Source organism: Lithobates pipiens, unplaced genomic scaffold, assembly GCF_037356315.1.
Source record: "Lithobates pipiens isolate NorthernLeopardFrog02 unplaced genomic scaffold, aLitPip1_a1.2 Scaffold_19, whole genome shotgun sequence".
Classification (NCBI taxonomy): Eukaryota; Metazoa; Chordata; class Amphibia; order Anura; family Ranidae; genus Lithobates; species Lithobates pipiens.
Genome location: NW_027507764.1, coordinates 9,187,760 through 9,208,441, shown reverse-complemented (window position 1 = coordinate 9,208,441; position 20,682 = coordinate 9,187,760). Strand labels below are relative to the sequence as shown.

The 20,682-nt window shown below is 46.9% G+C and overlaps 1 protein-coding gene across 2 annotated transcripts in view; it reads right to left on the bottom strand.

Moving 5' to 3' along the window:
- Nucleotides 1-17,173, bottom strand: part of LOC143995796 (NACHT, LRR and PYD domains-containing protein 3-like) — a 136,397-nt gene extending 119,224 nt beyond the window's left edge. For both annotated transcript variants that reach the window (XM_077490506.1, XM_077490507.1), the window contains exons 1-3: nucleotides 17,115-17,173; nucleotides 4,848-4,922; nucleotides 1,424-1,584 (exon numbers count right to left, since the gene is read on the bottom strand). In XM_077490506.1, coding sequence (XP_077346632.1) covers nucleotides 1,424-1,584; nucleotides 4,848-4,878 — 192 coding nt within the window. In that variant the 5' untranslated portion in view covers nucleotides 4,879-4,922; nucleotides 17,115-17,173. The remainder of the gene's footprint in view (nucleotides 1-1,423; nucleotides 1,585-4,847; nucleotides 4,923-17,114) is intronic.
- Between the last annotated feature and the right edge of the window lie 3,509 nt (nucleotides 17,174-20,682).

The following is a 20,682-nucleotide window of genomic DNA, read 5'->3' as shown; positions in this document are numbered from 1 at the left end:
TATTTGCGGACGATACTAAGCAGGGCAATAACTTCTCTGCAGGATGTGGAAACCTTGCAAGAAGATCTGAACAAATGAATGGGGGGAGGGGCAACTACGTGACAAATGAGGTTCAATGTAGAAAAATGTAAAATAATGCATTTGGGTGGCAAAAATCTGAATGCAAACTATAGACTGGGGGGGGGGGGGAACCTCTGGGGGGATCTAGGATGGAGAAGGACCTGGGGGTCCTAGTAGATGATGGGCTCAGCAATACCAAGCTGCTGCTAACAAAGCAAACAGAATATTGGCATTAAAAAGGGGATCAACTCCAGAGATAAAACGATAATTCTCCCGTTCTACAAGACTCTGGTCCGGCCGCACCTGGAGTATACTGTCCAGTTCTGGGCACCAGTCCTCAGGAAGGATGTACTGGAAATGGAGCGACTACAAAGAAGGGCAACAAAGCTAATAAAGGGTCTGGAGGATATTAGTTATGAGGAAAGGTTGTGAGCTCTGAACTTATTCTCTCTGGAGAAGAGACGCCTGAGAGGGGATATGATTTCATTATATAGATACCGGACTGGTGACCCCACAATATATAAATACCGGACTGGTGACCCCACAATATATAAATACCGGACTGGTGACCCCCACAATATATAAATACCGGACTGGTGACCCCACAATATATAAATACCGGACTGGTGACCCCACAATATATAAATACCGGACTGGTGACCCCACAATATATAAATACTGGACTGGTGACCCCACAATATATAAATACTGGACTGGTGACCCCACAATATATAAATACTGGACTGGTGACCCCACAATATATAAATACCGGACTGGTGACCCCACAATATATAAATACTGGACTGGTGACCCCACAATAGGGAGAAAACTTTTTTGCTGAAGGGAGATTAACAAGACTCGTTGCCACTCATTAAAATTAGAAGAAAAGTTTAACCTTAAACTATGTAGAGGGTTCTTTACTGTAAGAGCGCCAAGGATGTGGAATTCCCTTCCACAGGCGGTGGTCTCAGCGGGGGGGCATCGATAGTTTCAAGAAACTATTAGATAATCACCTGAACGACCACAACATACATGATATACAATGTAATACTGACATATAATCACACACATAGGTTGGACTTGATGGACTTGTGTCTTTTTTCATCCTCACCTCCTATGTAAATATGTAACAGAATATATTTGACATTTTTAACATTTTCAGTCTTTTTTTTGCTTATATAGTTTTTCCCCTGCTGTAGCAAATAGGATCTTAGGCTTTGCTGGGGTTTTTTTTTGCCTTCCTCTCGATCGCCTGTGGGTGGAGGATTGTGTATATTGGATTGTTTCCTCTTTTATTGGTTAAACTGGATTGCGTCCTTTTTTTCAGCCTGACTATGTAATTATGTGAATATCTTGTTCTTACCTGCGGGTTTATGACTTTTCGAGAATGTAGTTCTTCCAGGACGGACTCGGTCTCCAGGGTCTGCAGGATATAGGTCAGATCTTCTCTGTAATATTTGAATAGCAGCCTCAGCGATGTCTCATCATAACTCTGCAGTTGCTGGCGGAACCTCCCGATGTCCTCTGAAGAAAATACAAATTACAGGTTCATGGACTAAATTCAGGTTTTACATCATCTGTGGGAAAGTTCCTATAGATATGGAATTTGTCCCCCAACTTTTTATGTACTTTTCATAACAAGCCATGGCTTTATAACCACTCCAACACCAAATGCAGATGGCCGCACACAGAGCCAACACTGCGAACGGTCCAAGAAAAAGGGGCATAGCTGGACTTTATTGGTACATTATGTGCACAATACACCAATTTATATAAATATATACAAGTTTTATTATAAAATTACTACAGAAAAGTAAACACATTGGGGTTGCTTTACTAAAGGCAAATAGACGGTGCACTTTGCAGTTGCTCCAGAGCTTAGTAAAGGAGGTAAAACTTCCCTTTGCAAAGAATACCCAATCACGTGCAAGGATAATGAAAAAACAGCATTTTTGCTTGCACATGATTGGATGATGGAAGTCAGCAGAGCTTCTGCTCATTTGCTAAGCTCTGGAGCAACTGCAGTCTATTTTCTTTTAGTAAATCAAACCTATAATGTAAAAAAAAGAAGCACATTGAGCCGATTCAGTTCGCGTTGTGCGCTATACAAGTTATTCATTCATTCAATGATGCACCCCAATACTACATAGGGGGCAGTTTCCCTAATTCAGGGGTAGGCAACATTTGAGAAGTGGACATCTACCTGAGTAACATGAAAGAGACCAAAGATCACCAGGATTCGGTTTTCTGTTTTAAAGAGATTAACCAGCAAATGTCACTGTAAAAAATATGCCAGTAAAGCAATGGACCCTGTGTGGATGGTGTCAGTAGAGCAGTGGATGGTATTAGTAGAGCAGTGGACGGTGTCAGTAGAGCAGAGGACGGTGTCAGTAGGGCAGAGGACGGTGTCAGTAGAGCAGTGGATGGTATCAGTAGAGCAGTGGACGGTGTCAGTAGAGCAGAGGACGGTGTCAGTAGAGCAGAGGACGGTGTCAGTAGAGCAGAGAACGGTGTCAGTAGGGCAGAGGACGGTGTCAGTAGGGCAGAGGACGGTGTCAGTAGGGCAGAGGACGGTGTCAGTAGGGCAGTGGATGGTATCAGTAGAGCAGTGGACGGTGTCAGTAGGGCAGTGGACGGTGTCAGTAGGGCAGTGGACGGTGTCAGTAGGGCAGTGGATGGTATCAGTAGAGCAGTGGACGGTGTCAGTAGGGCAGTGGACGGTGTCAGTAGGGCAGTGGACGGTGTCAGTAGGGCAGTGGACGGTGTCAGTAGGGCAGTGGACTGTGTCAGTAGGGCAGTGGACTGTGTCAGTAGGGCAGTGGACTGTGTCAGTAGGGCAGTGGATGGTGTCAGTAGAGCAGAGGACGGTGTCAGTAGAGCAGAGGACGGTGTCAGTAGAGCAGTGGATGGTGTCAGTAGAGCAGTGGACGGTGTCAGTAGAGCAGTGGATGGTGGCAGTAGAGCAGAGGATGGTGTCAGTAGGGCAGTGGACGGTGTCAGTGGGGCAGTGGACGGTGTCAGTAGAGCAGTGGACGGTGTCAGTAGAGCAGAGGACGGTGTCAGTAGGGCAGTGGACGGTGTCAGTAGGGCAGAAGATGGTGTCAGTAGGGCAGTGGATGTTTTCAGTAGAGCAGTGGACGCTGTCAGTAGAGCAGTGGACGGCGCCAGTAGAGCAGTGGACGGCGCCAGTAGAGCAGTGGACGGCGCCAGTAGAGCAGTGGATGGTGTCAGTAGGGCAGTGGACAGTGTCAGTTGGGCAGTGGACGGTGTCAGTAGGGCAGTGGACGGTGTCAGTAGAGCAGTGGACGGTGTCAGTAGAGCAGTGGACGGTGTCAGTTGGGCAGTGGACGGTGCCAGTAGAGCAGTGGACGGTGTCAGTAGGGCAGTGGACGGTGTCAGTAGAGCAGTGGACGGTGTCAGTAGAGCTGAGGACGGTGTCAGTAGAGCCGAGGATGGTGTCAGTAGAGCAGTGGAAGTTGTCAGTAGAGCAGAGGATGGTGTCAGTAGAGCAGAGGACGGTGTCAGTAGGGCAGAGGACGGTGTCAGTAGAGCAGAGGACGGTGTCAGTAGAGCAGAGGACGGTGTAAGTAGGGCAGAGGACGGTGTCAGTAGGGCAGAGGACGGTGTCAGTAGAGCAGAGGACGGTGTCAGTAGGGCAGAGGACGGTGTAAGTAGGGCAGAGGACGGTGTCAGTAGATCAGTGGATGGTGTTAGTAGATCAGTAGATGGTGTCAGTAGGGCAGTGGACGGTGTCAGTAGAGCAGTGGACGGTGTCAGTAGAGCTGAGGACGGTGTCAGTAGAGCAGAGGACGGTGTCAGTAGAGCAGTGGAAGTTGTCAGTAGAGCAGTGGATGGTGTCAGTAGAGCCGAGGATGGTGTCAGTAGAGCAGTGGAAGTTGTCAGTAGAGCAGAGGATGGTGTCAGTAGAGCAGAGGACGGTGTCAGTAGGGCAGAGGACGGTGTCAGTAGAGCAGAGGACGGTGTCAGTAGAGCAGAGGACGGTGTAAGTAGGGCAGAGGACGGTGTCAGTAGGGCAGAGGACGGTGTCAGTAGAGCAGAGGACGGTGTCAGTAGGGCAGAGGACGGTGTCAGTAGAGCAGAGGACGGTGTAAGTAGGGCAGAGGACGGTGTCAGTAGATCAGTGGATGGTGTTAGTAGATCAGTAGATGGTGTCAGTAGAGCAGAGGACGGTGTAAGTAGGGCAGAGGACGGTGTCAGTAGATCAGTGGATGGTGTCACTGTCAGTAGATCAGTAGATGGTGTCAGTAGAGCAGAGGACGGTGTCAGTAGGGCAGAGGACGGTGTCAGTAGATCAGTGGATGGTATCAGTAGAGCAGAGGTTGGTGTCAGTAGGGCAGAGGTTGGTGTCAGTAGGGCAGAGGTTGGTGTCAGTAGGGCAGAGGTTGGTGTCAGTCAATAGGAAGGCTTTTACATTGTAGGGAATTACAGGCTTAAAATAAAGTTACCGGGATGATGACTGTAGCTGCCCCCATCTCCGCTTCAAGCCCAGGGTGTCATATGATGTCCTATGGGTGGGAAGTGGTTAATATGCCTGGTCTGTGATGTGTGAAGTGTGATATCCTTGTTGTGTCCAAGCCAAGAGTGGTGAAACATGTCAAGGAAGGTTGGTTTTGGGTTGGTGATATCACTGTATGCAGTCAATTCACTGATTACTAAAAACACTGCAAGAGCTAATTGGAGTGCAGCTTATATTTAATGTGAATATAATATTTATCAAATAATATTCTATAACTAGAAGGCAGAATAGAAGACACTTTTATATTTACCCGATGTTCTGGATCTCCAGCCCTCCGCCATCCTTTCCGGATTTGGTGAGTTTCCGGCAGAGGTCAGCCCATCACCTGGGCACAACAACAAGAGAAATGTTACTTCTTAAAAGGTAACAAAAGTTTACTTCTTGAAAATTTCCAAGCTACATAAAAAGGTTAAATACATGTGGTGTCATCGACCTTTACAGGGGTATCACTGGGGTCCTAAATGGCATAGAGAATCCTGAAAGGTGTTGGTGGGGGGACCCAAGCAGTGATCGGTTGGTCATGGATGGATGTAGTGGTGTAGTAGTGGTATAATAGTGGTAGAGTAGTGGTGTAGTAATGGTAGAGTAGTGGTATAATAGTGGTAGAGTAGTGGTGTAATAGTGGTAGAGTAGTGGTATAATAGTGGTAGAGTAGTGGTGTAATAGTGGTAGAGTAGTGGTAGAGTAGTGGTGTAATAGTGGTAGAGTAGTGGTAGAGTAGTGGTGTAATAGTGGTAGAGTAGTGGTGTAATAGTGGTATAATAGTGGTAGAGTAGTGGTGTAGTAGTGGTAGAGTAGTGGTATAATAGTGGTAGAGTAGTGGTGTAGTAGTGGTAGAGTAGTGGTATAATAGTGGTAGAGTAGTGGTGTAATAGTGGTAGAGTAGTGGTAGAGTAGTGGTGTAATAGTGGTATAATAGTGGTAGAGTAGTGGTGTAGTAGTGGTAGAGGAGTGGTGTAGTAGTGGTATAATAGCAGTGTAGTAGCAGATCACTGTAACTATGTATAAAATATCCATACCTGGATTTCCTCTTTAAGGCTACATGCCCACAGACGTTTTAAAAAACGAGCTGCAAAGCTATTACCGGAAAAAAGCGGCGTTAAAAACGCGATTTTTTTCGCATTGGCATCATTGCACGTTTAGCGTGTTTCAGCCGTGTTTCTGTGTCTCTATTCAGAATCAACGGTTCCCTATTGGAGCCCATTGATTTGAATAGAAGTCGCACCAGTGATAATACTATACACTGTCACTGACAATAATACAGCGATCGGTGATAATACTATACACTGTCACTGACAATAATACGGCGATCGGTGATAATACTAAACACTGTCACTGACAATAATACAGCAATCGGTGATAATACTATACACTGTCACTGACAATAATACAGCGATCGGTGATAATACTATACACTGTCACTGACAATAATACAGCAATCGGTGATAATACTATACACTGTCACTGACAATAATACAGCGATCGGTGATAATACTATACACTGTCACTGACAATAATACAGCGATCGGTGATAATACTATACACTGTCACTGACAATAATGCAGCGATCGGTGATAATACTATACACTGTCACTGACAATAATACAGCGATCGGTGATAATACTATACACTGTCACTGACAATAATACAGCAATCGGTGATAATACTATACACTGTCACTGACAATAATACAGCGATCGGTGATAATACTATACACTGTCACTGACAATAATACAGCGATCGGTGATAATACTATACACTGTCACTGACAATAATACAGCGATCGGTGATAATACTATACACTGTCACTGACAATAATAGAGCGATCGGTGATAATACTATACACTGTCACTGACAATAATACAGCGATCGGTGATAATACTATACACTGTCACTGACAATAATACAGCAATCGGTGATAAGACTATACACTGTCACTGACAATAATACAGCAATATGTGATAATACTATACACTGTCACTGACAATAATACAGCGATCGGTGATAATACTATACACTGTCACTGACAATAATACAGCGATCGGTGATAATACTATACACTGTCACTGACAATAATACAGCGATCGGTGATAATACTATACACTGTCACTGACAATAATACAGCGATCGGTGATAATACTATACACTGTCACTGACAATAATACAGCGATCGGTGATAATACTATACACTGTCACTGACAATAATACAGCGATCGGTGATAATACTATACACTGTCACTGACAATAATACAGCGATCGGTGATAATACTATACACTGTCACTGACAATAATACAGCGATCGGTGATAATACTATACACTGTCACTGACAATAATACGGTGATCGGTGATAATACTAAACACTGTCACTGACAATAATACAGCAATCGGTGATAATACTATACACTGTCACTGACAATAATACAGCGATCGGTGATAAGACTATACACTGTCACTGATAATAATGCAGCGATCAGTGATAATACTATACACTGTCACTGACAATAATAGAGCGATCAGTGATAATACTATACACTGTCACTGACAATAATACAGCAATCGGTGATAATACTAAACACTGTCACTGACAATAATACAGCGATCGGTGATAATACTATACACTGTCACTGACAATAATACAGCGATCGGTGATAATACTATACACTGTCACTGACAATAATACAGTGATCAGTGATAATACTATACACTGTCACTGCACTAATGACACTGGCTGGGGAGGGGTTAACATCTCGGGTGATCAAAGGGGCTCAATGGGTGCCTCACAATGTGTATAGAGTGTCCTGCTTTTCACCGACGATCTCTCAGTTTCTCCTCCCTGCACAGTACAGATATACACGATGTGAAGAGGTCCTCGCTGTATTACCAGTATCTTCAGGGCTATACAGCGCATGCTCAGAGAAGTGCTTGTTATGGAATGTTTTCTTTGCATGGGGTTTTCCCCTTACATTTCATACAATCATCTAAGATAAGAGTCTAATATAGAGGAAAGGAATCCCCGGGGACTGACCTGTATCTTCTCCTTTGTAAATGTCGGCGTTGCTGTAGTAAGCTGTATACATTGTACAGATGCCACTTCCCAGGCAGGTTAAGGCCCCCCTCCCCCCCCAGACAATTGAACTAGTTCCAGACTGTGAGTGTGCTACGCATGCCCAAAGTACTCCCTCATTGTACACTGGACCTGTGTAGCGTGTCCAGTCTCTCTGCCCCTCCTCCGAGGACGCAGTGGTTTTTAGCTCCACAGCTGGGATTGCTGTGCACACCACTTCAAACATCAGACAGGAAAATAGAAAGATACAAAGTAGCATAATGTTACTTTTGTATCGTTCTGTTAATTCATCTGCAGATCAAAGGAATTAACTTCATCAACAGATGATGTCAGCTGAAGCCACCTGACAAGCAAGCAGGGGCGTACCTAGAGCATTTGACATCCTATCAGTGGCGGCCCCGTAATGCAGGGGCGCCACCCCCCTAGCCATGTGTCCGGCCCCCTAATATACAGTACATGCGGGGCGTATAGATTCCAAAAGTTTTTTTTTTTTTTTTTTTAAGCACCTGATTAGAGCCTGGGGCTCTAATGGGCTTCAAAAGGGGCACAGAGCACTACGCCCCCCGAGCCCACCCAGTTGTGTGACAAAAACGAATGAATATTCGCTATTGTCACACTGACTCTTCTCCCGGCCTGTCCTGAGACCTGTTTCCCAATTGGCCAAAAGGAGAAACAATCCTATTGGCCGCCCAGGAGGAGGAGGAGGAGGGAAGGAGACGCACGGCCACTGTGATGCCGAGGAGGAGACAGAGGGGAAGCTGCCGCCTGTTGACCGGAGGCAATCGCTGCCCGCACCATAGATGGGGTAAGTGTGGGGTTGGGTAACCGACCGACTGGGGGTTGGCTGTGGGTGCATCGTTTTCTGCCCCCCCCCAAAAAATATACCACCAGCCGCCACTGCATCCTATATCTGGCACCCCCCCCAACTTTAAAATGTAATAACACCCCACTGTGCCCCCTGTATACCTCTGCACCACCCTATATCTCTTTGTCACTACTGTGTACCCCCTCTCCACAACTGCACTCTCACTGTACCCCCCCCCCCCCGCCACCAATCCCCCCACCTCAGTAGCAGGGCACTGCCGCAGTTACTGTTGTGCTCACAGTGCCGAGTTCTTCCTGCAGCCGCAGCACTGTAAATGAATTGCCGCAGACAATATAAACCAAGCAAAGCACGCTGTGCCACTGACGGAGGGGCGGGGCCGGGGGCGTGGTTTTGTGCCAGCTCCCTGCACGCAGAAGCAAACGCATACGTAAGTCACGCCCACATATGTAAAAAGTGTTCAAACCACACATGTAAGTTATCGCCACGATCGTTAGAATAAAAGCAATAATTCCAGCGCTAGCCCTTCTCTTTAACTCTAAAGCCCCGCCGTACACACGATCGCACTTTCCAACAACAAAACTGTGGAATTTTGTTCAAAAGGTCGTTGGCTCAAACTTGTCTTGCATACACACGGCCACACAATTGTTGGCCAAACAATTACGAACGTGGTGATGTACTATGTGTTTTTTTTTCAGCTCTTTAGCGCCACCCTTTGGACTCCTTCTGCTAATTTCGTGTTAGTAGAAGTTTGGTGAGTTTGGTGAGTGTTGATTCGCGCTTTTCTTTTCATGTTTTTCATTTCGTGCTTTTCAGTTTGTTTCTGAACGCCCCGTTTGCCAACCAGCCATGTTGCGGAATTGGAGATAATGGCCTTGGAGTTATTGCTTTGATGTTATTTTTTTGGTTGAACAATAATGATTTGATTTGGTATATTTTCTATATTTTTTGTGTTTAAAAAAAGGTCAAGGTTGCCCACTTTCCCCACTCGTATTTATCCTGGCACTGGAACCCTTGGCGGAGGCCATCCGATCCCACCCGGATATAGAGGGGGTGGAAATGGCGGGTACTCTGCACAAGTTGTCATTGTATGTGGATGAGAACCTGTTGACCATCACTAAACCCAGAATCACCCTCCCTAACTTCCTTTCTCTTTTGGACACTTTTGCCACCTTTTCGGGCCTATCTGTCAATCCCGCTAAATCCAAAGCAATGTCAATCAACCTCTCGCCCTCTGAACTGGAAACCCTGCAATCTGCATTCTCCTTCCAATGGTTAAACTCATTACCCTACCTGGGGATCCGGCTCACCCCAAGATACTCGGGCCTATGTCAAGCTAATTTTCCCTTAGCCCCTGTACACACGGTCGGACATTCTGCCAACCAAATCCGTCGGATTTTGTCCGACGGATTGTGCCCGAAACTGTTGCATACACACGGTCGGAAAATACGATCATTCAGAACGTGATGACGTAATTTCGTTACGATGGGACTACATTCAGGCTAGTAGCCAATAGCTTTGATGTAGGAATTTGATCTGAGCATGCGTGGCACTTGGTCTGATCAAAATCCTCCACACATGATCGGAGTATGTCCGATCGGACCAGTTGGTCGGAAAATATTTCCAACATGTTGGAAAATTGGGTCCGACAGATATTCCGACGGAATCAGTCCGATGCATACCACACACAGTCGGATTATCCGACAACACGGTCCGATAAGACTCATTCCGACAGATTCTCCGACCGTGTGTACAAGGGCTTACTGTTTGGGAGGTTTGCAGCTATACTCTCCTCCTGGTCCACCCTTGAGTTGTCCTGGTTCGGAAGGATTGCAACCATCCGTATGACCTATCTCCCAAAGCTGCTCTACTATTTCCAGGCCCCTTCTCATATTCTCCGTATACACCAATGCAAAATTATTCAGTTTATCTGGGGTTCTACGAGACCCAGGATCAAGAGGCAGGTACTGTATAACCACAGGATCAATGGTGGCCTCTCGGTTCCCAACTTACATGCTTACTATACATCAGTGGCTATCGCCCCATTATCCCACCTCCATCAGAAGCATCAAATGCTGTTGTGGACCATCATTGATCTGGTGGACTCTCACCGATACCATTAGCCTCCCTCCCTTTGCTCCCTCGAGTCCACAGCCCAAACACTATCGGTCCATGTTTGGCCCACTCACTTCGGTTGTGGGACTCGGTCAAATACTCGGCAGGCCTAATCTCCCCCCACCTCCCCCTACTTCACCTTCTTCACTATCCACTATTCCCACCTGGATGCGATAATCCATTGCAGTTCACGTGGTGGACCATAAATGGCTTTGTTGATATCCACTCTATGTTCACCCCCACTAAGATTATCCCATTTGCAGCCTTACCTTCCTCTCATGACATCCCCCTTAGGGAGCACTCCAGCTTCCGTATATGCAACACCGACATTTCCTTCAATCTCTTATAAAATCTCGACCAACCCCTTATACTTTAACCCCATTCGAAAGCCTTTGTAGATCACGATCCCAGTCCACGGGTTTGATTTCTTTAATATATGCAGCCATAATAGGCTCCAAAAGACCACCCTTGAGACCATACCATCTCCAGTGGGAGGCGGAATAGGGGAAGAGACTGGACCCAGAGGATTGGCAAATCATGACTATTGCACTGTCCAAGTGCTCCAAGAATGTTCTCTTCTTGGGAGATGCTTACAAAGTGCTTTATAGATGGTATTACACTCCGGCCAGATTAGCAAGCTTTATCCCTTCATATTCTCCCTTATGTTTCCGTGGGTGTTCTCAGGAGGGCACAATGACACACGTTTGGTGGAAGTGCCCCAGGGTATGCACACTGAGGGTCAGAGTCTACGCACTCCTTCGTAACCTTTTCAATATCAACATAAAAAGGGACCCTTCTGAGGCCATTCTGGGGAAACCGATCACAGTATTACTATGACCAGAACGCCAATTGGCATCTCATATTTTTTACTGCAACTAAATCAGTGTTTCTCAATTCCAGTCCTCATGGCCCACTAACAGGTCATGTTTTCAGGCTTTCCATTATTTTGCACAGGTGATTTGATCAGTTTCACTGCCTTTTGTAATTACCCCAGCTGTTTCATCTGAGGGAAATCCTGAAAACATGACCTGTTAGTGGGCCATAAGGACTGGAATTGAGAAACACTGAACTAAATTAACCATAGCAAAAGCTTGGAGAACCCTGGCTCTCAGCTTCGAAGCAGTGAAAAATCGCGTAAATTACATCATGGGTAATGAGAAACTGACAGCCGTGTTATCAGATACGCATGACAAATTCCTCCGAACATGGCAACCCCGGGCCACCCTTCCCTTCGATCCAGCACTACTCTCTCTCTCGTATATCTTCACCCCCACCCCGTGGACTCCCCTCTTTTTCTGTTTCTCCCCGTTTCTCTGTTCTACACACCAACCTCTTTCTTCTTCTGATCCTCCCCCTTCTCACACCTTCCTCCTATCTTCTCTTTTGTATCTCTCTCTGGCCCAGAGGCTTGGTCCTGCTGGGCCTGGACCAGGGGCGGACTGATCATTGGGCCACTTGGGCACTGCCCGAGGGCCCCATGCCACTAGGGGGTCTCATCAGGCTTGCCATCCTCAGTAAAACCAGGGACAGTATGGAAAAATTTGTGTTTTTTTTTTTTTTACATCTGTCTCTGAAATGTTTCTTACAGACATCCTTTTGGTCTAAAAATCCAGAGATTATAGCTGCCCCAACTCTCCAGTACCTTCTCAGCCAATAGAAACACGTCTGTGTATACTGTGTGTGTGTTTGTGTCTACTCTGTGGCCCCATAATCTCTGATTGCCTGGGGGCCCCATAATCTCCTATTGCTCGGGGGCCCCATGAGTTGTCAGTCCGCCCCTGGACTGGACACATGGTGAGAAAACGTGTACAAATATATACTGCCTTTCCTTAGGTGCGCTCATTTGTTTTTTTTCATTATATTTTCTTCTTTTGTTTTCTTATTGAAATGTTATGTTTTACATTTTCTATTGACACAAGTCTAGCGTGTTACCACACCATCATGATTTGCGGACCACATAAGATTGCCCCTGAATTTTCAGGAGCACGTGCAAACCCTTGTGTCTTGGATTAATATTTCTGACACCTGAAGTTTCTGCAAATATGTATACATGATGTGTCCAACACTGTTTTTGTATAATTCTGTTGATCTGTATGTTCAATAAAACCCTTTGTACAAGAAAGTCTACTGTGCAAATACAGTGTGACGTAAAATATTGCAACGACTCGGGTCTCTGCTAAAATATATATATATAACCCGTTGCAGGGCGGCCTTGATTGATGGGCTTACCGGTTACCTTCTCTCGGCCTGCTCTTCCACGTCTAGGGGTTCCCAGGCGACTTGTACACTGACACCGATGAAGTCCTTTTAAAAAGGTTTATTTTGCAGTAGAACTTTCAAATAACACAGTCTTTTAGGCTCGGTTCACACAGTAGGCGGCACGACTTGCAGCGCCGCGACCTGCCGCGACCTCAGCGGCTACTTGCAAAACGACTTCTGTATAGAAGTCAATGCAAGTCGCCCGAAGTCGCCGCAAAAGTAGTACAGGAACCTTTATTCTAAGTCGGAGCGACTCGAGTCGCTCCTATTAGAATGGTTCGGTAGTACAGAACGGGGCGCGACTTGTCAGGCGGCGAAGTCGCCTGGACAAGTCGCCCCTCTGTGAACCGAGCCTTAGGGAACAGAGGGCACGGGGTGAATAACTCAGGCACCTTGAACTACAGGTCTAGCAAAGTCTCTATTTCCACCCAGAGAGTAGCCCCTCGCAGCTGGGTACTTCAAGGCTGAACAGATCTCTAGCCAGAGATCATGGCAGTCAGCACGTTGACTCAAAACTTGATCAATCAACTAAGGGTGAACAGGAACCTTTTTCCGCCGTACCTGGAACGTTTCCCGTCTCCTTTCTGGTACTGGAAAAGTGTGAATTTGTCACTGTCCTTCCCAACTCAGTAACCAGGCACTTCTCAGGATGCCACTTGCCGGCCCTCCTCCGAAGAGTCCTCCCCCGGTCACTTCCACGAGCTGCAGTGCCCCTCCAAGCCGAGAGCACACCCGGACACTGTGAATCCTCCCTCAGTTACTGCGCCTCGGACCAGCCGGTTCCGAGACTCGGGAACAGACGGATCCCCACCCCAGACCAGGCAGGTCTATCAGGGGCCACTGATAGGAACATGTTGTGGGGTGTCGAACATCCCGTGACCGGGACCCCTCATGGGACTACCCCGGTCCTGGAACCAGACCAGACCACACGGATCTCACGAACAACTCAGACCCCTTAACACGTGACCCACACCCCCTTAAAGTGGTTGTAAACCCTTACAAACCACTTTGACCTACAGGTAAGCCTAGATTAAGCCCCTGTACACACGGTCGGAGATTTCCACAACCAAATCCGTCGGATTTTTCCTGTCGGATTTTGTCCGACGGATCTTGTCCGAAACTGTTGCGGTCGGACAAAGTTGGCGAAAAATCCGATCTTTCAGAACGTGATGACGTAATTTCGTTACGATGGGACTACATTCAGGCTAGTAGCCAATAGCTTTGATGTAGGAATTTGATCTGAGCATGCGTGCCACTTGGTCCGATCAAAATTCTCTACACATGATCGGAGTATGTCCGACCGGCCCAGTTGGTCGGGAAATATTTCCAACATGTTGGAAAATTGGGTCCGACGGATATTCGGACGGAATCAGTCCGATGCAGACCACACACAGTCGGATTATCCGACGACACGGTCTGATAAGACACATTCCGACAGATTCCACGACCCTTTGTACAAGGGCTAAGGCTTACCTGTAGGTCCAAGAAATATCTCCCAAACCTATACGGTTTAGGAGATATTTGCTCGAAGACAGGCACCGCTGTCTATGGCGCATGCGCACTGAGCGTGGCATCGTCGATGACGAAGATGCAGCGCAATGCCGCGCGTCTCGGCTCCCGTGCGCATGCGCGGGAATGACGCCATGGCGCCTTCGCCGAATGACAGCGGCGGAGCTGCGAGACCCCACCGAGAAGATGGATGTGCCGGACTACAGGGGACAGCGGTGACTTCGCTGGCTCCTGTGTCAGTTAAGTGACACATAATGGGCTACTATGCGATGCATAGTAGTCCATTATGCTTTGCCTTTGCAGGGAATGAAAGAGGAAATAAACTCATCAGGGTTTACTTCCTCTTTAAGTATACCCTCCCAGACTCCTCAGCAGGCCCCGGCACTCCCCCTGATTGGCTCCGAGAAGGCCGATACCTAAAATGTCCAACCAAGTCTGGTTCTGGCCTGTCATGTGCACCTCACCGTTCACATGACCAGGCAGAACTTCCAAACACAGCCTGGCCAGACTGATTTTAAAGTGGTTGTAAACCCTTACAAACCACTTTGACCTACAGGTAAGCCTAGATTAAGGCTTACCTGTAGGTCCAAGAAATATCGCCCAAACCTATACGGTTTAGGAGATATTTGCCCGAAGACGGGCACCGCTGTCTACAGTGCATGCGCCGTAGAAAGCGGCGCGCAGGCGCACTGAGCGTGGCATCGTCGATGACGAAGATGCCGCGCAATGCCGTGCGTCTCGGCTCCCGTGCGCATGCGGGGGAGTGACGTCATCTCGGCTTCGCCGAATGGCAGCGGCGGAGCTGCGAGACCCCACCGAGAAGATGGAGGCTCCGGACTACAGGGGACAGCGGTGACTTCGCTGGCTCCTGTGTCATGTAAGTGACACATAATGGACTACTATGCGATGCATAGTAGTCTATTATGCTTTACCTTTGCAGGGAATGAAAGAGGAAGTAAACTCATCAGGGTTTACTTCCTCTTTAAGGCCCAACCTACACATTTAACCCTCAGAACCTTTACTGTTCTGAGGCCAAAAACGAAATTTATATACGTATGACATTTGGTCCCAAAATGTCATCCGCTACATCTATATATATATATCTATATAGATATAATGTTTTGGGGGTTTTCTAGCAAAAAAATACTGATTTAAACTTTTAAAAAGCAAGTGTCAGAAAAAGGCCTGGTCTGTAAAGTGGAGTTCCACCCAAACATGGAACTTCCGCTGTCCGGATACCCCCCTCCTCCGGTCCAAACATGGAACTTCCGCTGTCCGGATACCCCCCTCCTCCGGTGTCACATTTGGCACCTTACGGGGGGGGCAGATATCTGTCTAATCCAGGTATCTTCTCCCACAGATTCTGCGGTGATCTACGCCATGTCCGCCCCCCCCCCCCCCCCCCGTTGTCTTCTAGGAGACACACAGGTCCCAGAAGACAGCAGGGTCCAGTCAGGATGTGCAGAGCGACTCACGCATGCGCAGTAGGGATCCAGGCTGTGAAGCCGCAAGGCTCTACATCCTGATTCCCTTACTGATCATGGCGGCACCTCCACCTGGAGCCGAGGGACAGATCGGCTTCGGGTGCCGACATCGCAGGCGCCCTGGACAGGTAATTGTCCTTATTTTAAAAGTCAGCCGCTGCAATATTTGTAGCTGCTGACTTTATTTTATTTAATTTATTTTTTAGGTTTTTTTTATTTATTTTTCGTCGGAACTCCGCTTTAAGTGGTCCTTGAATTTATTTTCTTTTTTCATGTAGACTGTATGCACTAAGCTTGCACTATTGGTACCTTCTCATAGTATTGTAATAATATATGAAATAACTTCATTGTATGCACAGTAGCACTTTTGAATTTTGAAGGGACAGCGCGCTCAACCTTCACTGAAATAATTGAAGCAACAGCGGGTTGGCATAACAGGTAACAGCAGAATCTGACAAATTAAGGCCATGGAACTACATGTACCAGCATGCCTGATGGCCTTAGGGAACAGCACACCTCCCAACTCTCTGAGATGGGAAGGAGGGACACCTATTAGCAAAGGTATGCAGGCATAGGACACACCCCCCTGCCACACCCCCTTAAAGGAGAATTGTACAAATAAAATGATTAGTTAAACCTACAAGCGCCTTTTTTTACCATTCATTTTTCTTTATATTGGCTTTTGAAATTTACAAATGCAGCAATTTAGAAATTGGAAGAAAGGTTTAGCGCTGGGAAACACTTTTTGATAGTTAAATAGTGCATTTTATATACAATTATATGGATCAGAGCAAAATGAGGGACAAATGAGGAGGAATGCGGGACAGAGGGACTTTGCTCCAAATCAGGGACAGTCCCTCAAAATCCGGGACGGTTGGGAGGTGTGGATAAGTGACACATGCACCTTAATGTGTACTGATCACTACCTTCTGTAATGAATTGGAATAAGTGAGTTTAAAGCTGTGTCTGCAATTTGTGCTTCTATCTATGGCTATCAACATGTAAAGTATGTTGGGACATCATAAATAATAATGATCTCGGCTCCAAAAATGAAGGAAATTCCACGTTATGAGACAGAAGATCGCACCGAGATTTGTATTTCCTTACACTGCAGGCCCAGCCCTGCAAATCCCCATAAACATCCTATATAGAGAACAATCCTTTACTTTCTACACAACTGTCACTTCTTATACAATCTCCGGGTCTTCTGAGGAGCACTATTAATACCTTTTATATTTAAATAACCATTAGAAAGTTATTACCTTCTCCCTGGCTTATGTCTTCCAAAGTGAAAGTGAAGATAAGGAACGTCAGACCACGCCCAGCGCAGATCCAGGAAGTGACAGTTTAGAGTTTCTAATTAACTCATTACAGTGCAGAAAAAAACACGGCACCAATCCTCCTTACGCTCGGTTCACACAGGGGCGACACGACTTCGGGACGACTTTGTGAGGCAACTTGAACATGACTTATAGACACGACCTGGGGCGACTTACAAGTCGCCCCAGGCCAGGCGACTTTTGCCGTGGCCAATCAGAGAATGAGCTCTGAAGGGGGAACTCCACGCCAAATTTCTGAAAAAAAATTGGCGTGGGTTCCCCCTCTGAGAGGCCCTTAGGTCTGGTATGGATTCCAAGGGGAACCCCCTACGCCGAAAAAACGGCATGGGGGTCCCCCCAGATCCACACCGGACCCATATCCGAGCACGCTACCCGGCCGGCCAGGAAAGGGGGTGGGGACGAGTGGGCGCCCCCCCCTCCTGAGCCGTACCAGGCCGCGTGCCCTCAACATGGGGGGGTGCCTTGGGGGAGGGGGGGCGTGCGCCCCCCCCACCCCAAAGCACCTTGTCCCCATGTTGATGAGGACAAGGGCCTCTTCCCGACAACCCTGGCCATTGGTTGTCGGGGTCTGCGGGCGAGGGGCTTATCGGAATCCGGGAGCCCCCTTTAACCACTTTCAGACCGGACCATTTTGCTGGTAAATGACCAGAGGTCTTTTTACAATTTGGCACTGCGCTGCTTTAACTGGTAATTGCGCGGTCATGCAATGTTGCACCCAAACAAAATTTGCGTCCTTTTCTTCCCACAAATAGAGCTTTCTTTTGATGGTATTTGATTGCCTCTGCGATTTTAATTTTTTCCGATATAAATGGAAAAAGACCACAAATTTTGAAAAAAAATGATATTTTCTACTTTTTGTTATTAGAAAAATCCAATAAACTCAATTTTAGTCATACATTTAGGCCAAAATGTATTCAGCCACATGTCTTTGGTAAAAAAAAGTCAATAACTGTATATTTATTGGTTTGCGCAAAAGTTGTCACAGCTACAAACTAAGGTACGTTTTCTGGAATTTACGCAGCTTTTAGTTTACGACTGCCTATCTCATTTCTTGAGGTGCTAAAATGGCAGGGCAGTACAAAACCCCCCCAAATGACCCCATTTTGGAAAGTAGACCCCCTAAGGAAATTGATAAGAGGCATGTTGAGCCCATTGAATATTTTATTTTTTTGCCTCAAGCGATTGAATAATGACAAAAAAAAATTTTTTTTTTTTTTACACAAAGTTGTCACTAAATGATATATTGCTCAGACATGCTATGGGCATATGTGAAATGACACCCCAAAATAAATTCTGCTGCTTCTCCTGAGTACAGGGATACCACATATGTGGGATTTTTTGGGAGCCTAGCCGCGTACGGGGCCCCGAAAGCCAAGAACCGCCTTCAGGTTTTCTAAGGGCGTAAATATTTGACTTCACTCCTCACTACCTATTACAGTTTTGAAGGCCATAAAATGCCAAGATGACACAAAACCCCCACAAATGACCCCATTTTAGCAAGTAGACACCCCAAGCTATTTGCTGAGAGGCATGTTGAGTCCATGGAATATTTAATATTTTGCCACAAGTTGCGGGAAAATTACAAACTTTTTTATTTATTTTTTATTTTTCACAAAGTTGTCACTAAATGATATATTGCTCACACATGCCATGGGCATATGTGAAATGACACCCCAAAATACATTTTGCTGCTTCTCCTGAGTACGGGGATACCACATATGTGGGACTTTTTGGGAGCCTAGCCGCGTACGGGGCCCCGAAAACCAAGCACCGCCTTCAGGCTTTCTAAGGGCGTAAATTTTTGAGTTCACTTCTCACTACCTATTACAGTTTTGAAGGCCATAAAATGCCAAGATGACACAAAACCCCCACAAATGACCCCATTTTAGCAAGTAGACACCCCAAGCTATTTGCTGAGAGGCATGTTGAGTCCATGGAATATTTAATATTTTGCCACAAGTTGCGGGAAAATTACAAACTTTTTTATTTATTTTTTATTTTTCACAAAGTTGTCACTAAATGATATATTGCTCACACATGCCATGGGCATATGTGAAATGACACCCCAAAATACATTTTGCTGCTTCTCCTGAGTACGGGGATACCACATATGTGGGACTTTTTGGGAGCCTAGCCGCGTACGGGGCCCCGAAAACCAAGCACCGCCTTCAGGCTTTCTAAGGGCGTTACAGTTTTGAAGCCCATAAAATGCCAAGATGGCACAAACCCCCCCCAAATGACCCCATTTTGGAAAGTAGACACCCCTAAATTTAGGGGTACACTAGTGAGACTAGGTAATAAATGGCGGGTGCCCTGAAACTATAAAAAAATAACTAACCAACCAGCGTCACCTGTAACAGTTATATGGTGATCACTGGTGAAAGGGTTAACTAGGGGGCAATCAGGGGGCTTTATGCGGTAGTATATGGGGGTCCCTGGCGCTATAAAAAGCTGCGGCGAACCTAAATACCTACCTGCCTAACTAGCGTCACCTGTGACACTAATACAGCGATCAGAAAAACGATCGCTTATTAGGCTGGGTTCACACTGGAGCGATGCGGGAACGCCACGAATCCGCGGCGGGTTCCCGCATCGCATGCCTCCCGGCGGCAGTTCACACTGCCCTATGCGAACTGCTGGGAGTGTCAGTGAAATGTTAATGACACCCCCAGATCAGTTCGCATATCGCAGTGCGATCTGCAAACTTGGATCGCATGGTGTGAACACCCATGCGATCCGATTCTGCTGCGGGCCAAAAAAAGGGTCCCGTGCGAGTTTGCGGCGGGTGCGGCGCGAATTCAGCCATACTATCTGTATGGCTGAACTCAAATCGCACAGAGATCGGATGTGATTTGCACTGCAGTGCGGTGCGAATCACATCCGTTCTCATAAACCGCTGCAATGTGAACCCAGCCTTAGTGACACTGGCGACGGGGGGTGATCACGGGGTTAAACCTTTATTGGGGGGGTTAGGGGGGCACATTAGAACTAAAGGGGGCTAACCCTAACTGCCCTAACAGTTATTACAGTCACAAATGACACCAATGCAAAAAAAAAAAAAAATGCAATTGGTGTCACTGTGACTGGGGGGGCAGGGGTAATTGGGGGGGTGATCGGGGGGTAAAGGGGGGGTGTGAGTGTGCCTGGCATGTTCTACTGTACGTGTGGTGTGTTGGTGCAACTCACCGATCCTCTCTCCTCGGTGCCGGAACGAAAAATACCGACACGGAGGAGAGATTACATCACTTCCTCTCCTGTGTTTACATTACAGGAGAGGAAGTGATGTCACGGAGCATTTCTATTCGTCGGGAGCGATCGCGAGGGGGTGGCCATGAATAAATGGCCGCCCCCTCATCCCGGATCGCTCCCAAACGAATACCGACCGCCGCAGGCACCGGGGGGGGGGGGCCCGATCGGGCCCCCCACCCGTGGGAAGGCAGGGACTTATATATACGCCCATATGCCTGCCCGTGCCATTCTGCCGACGTAT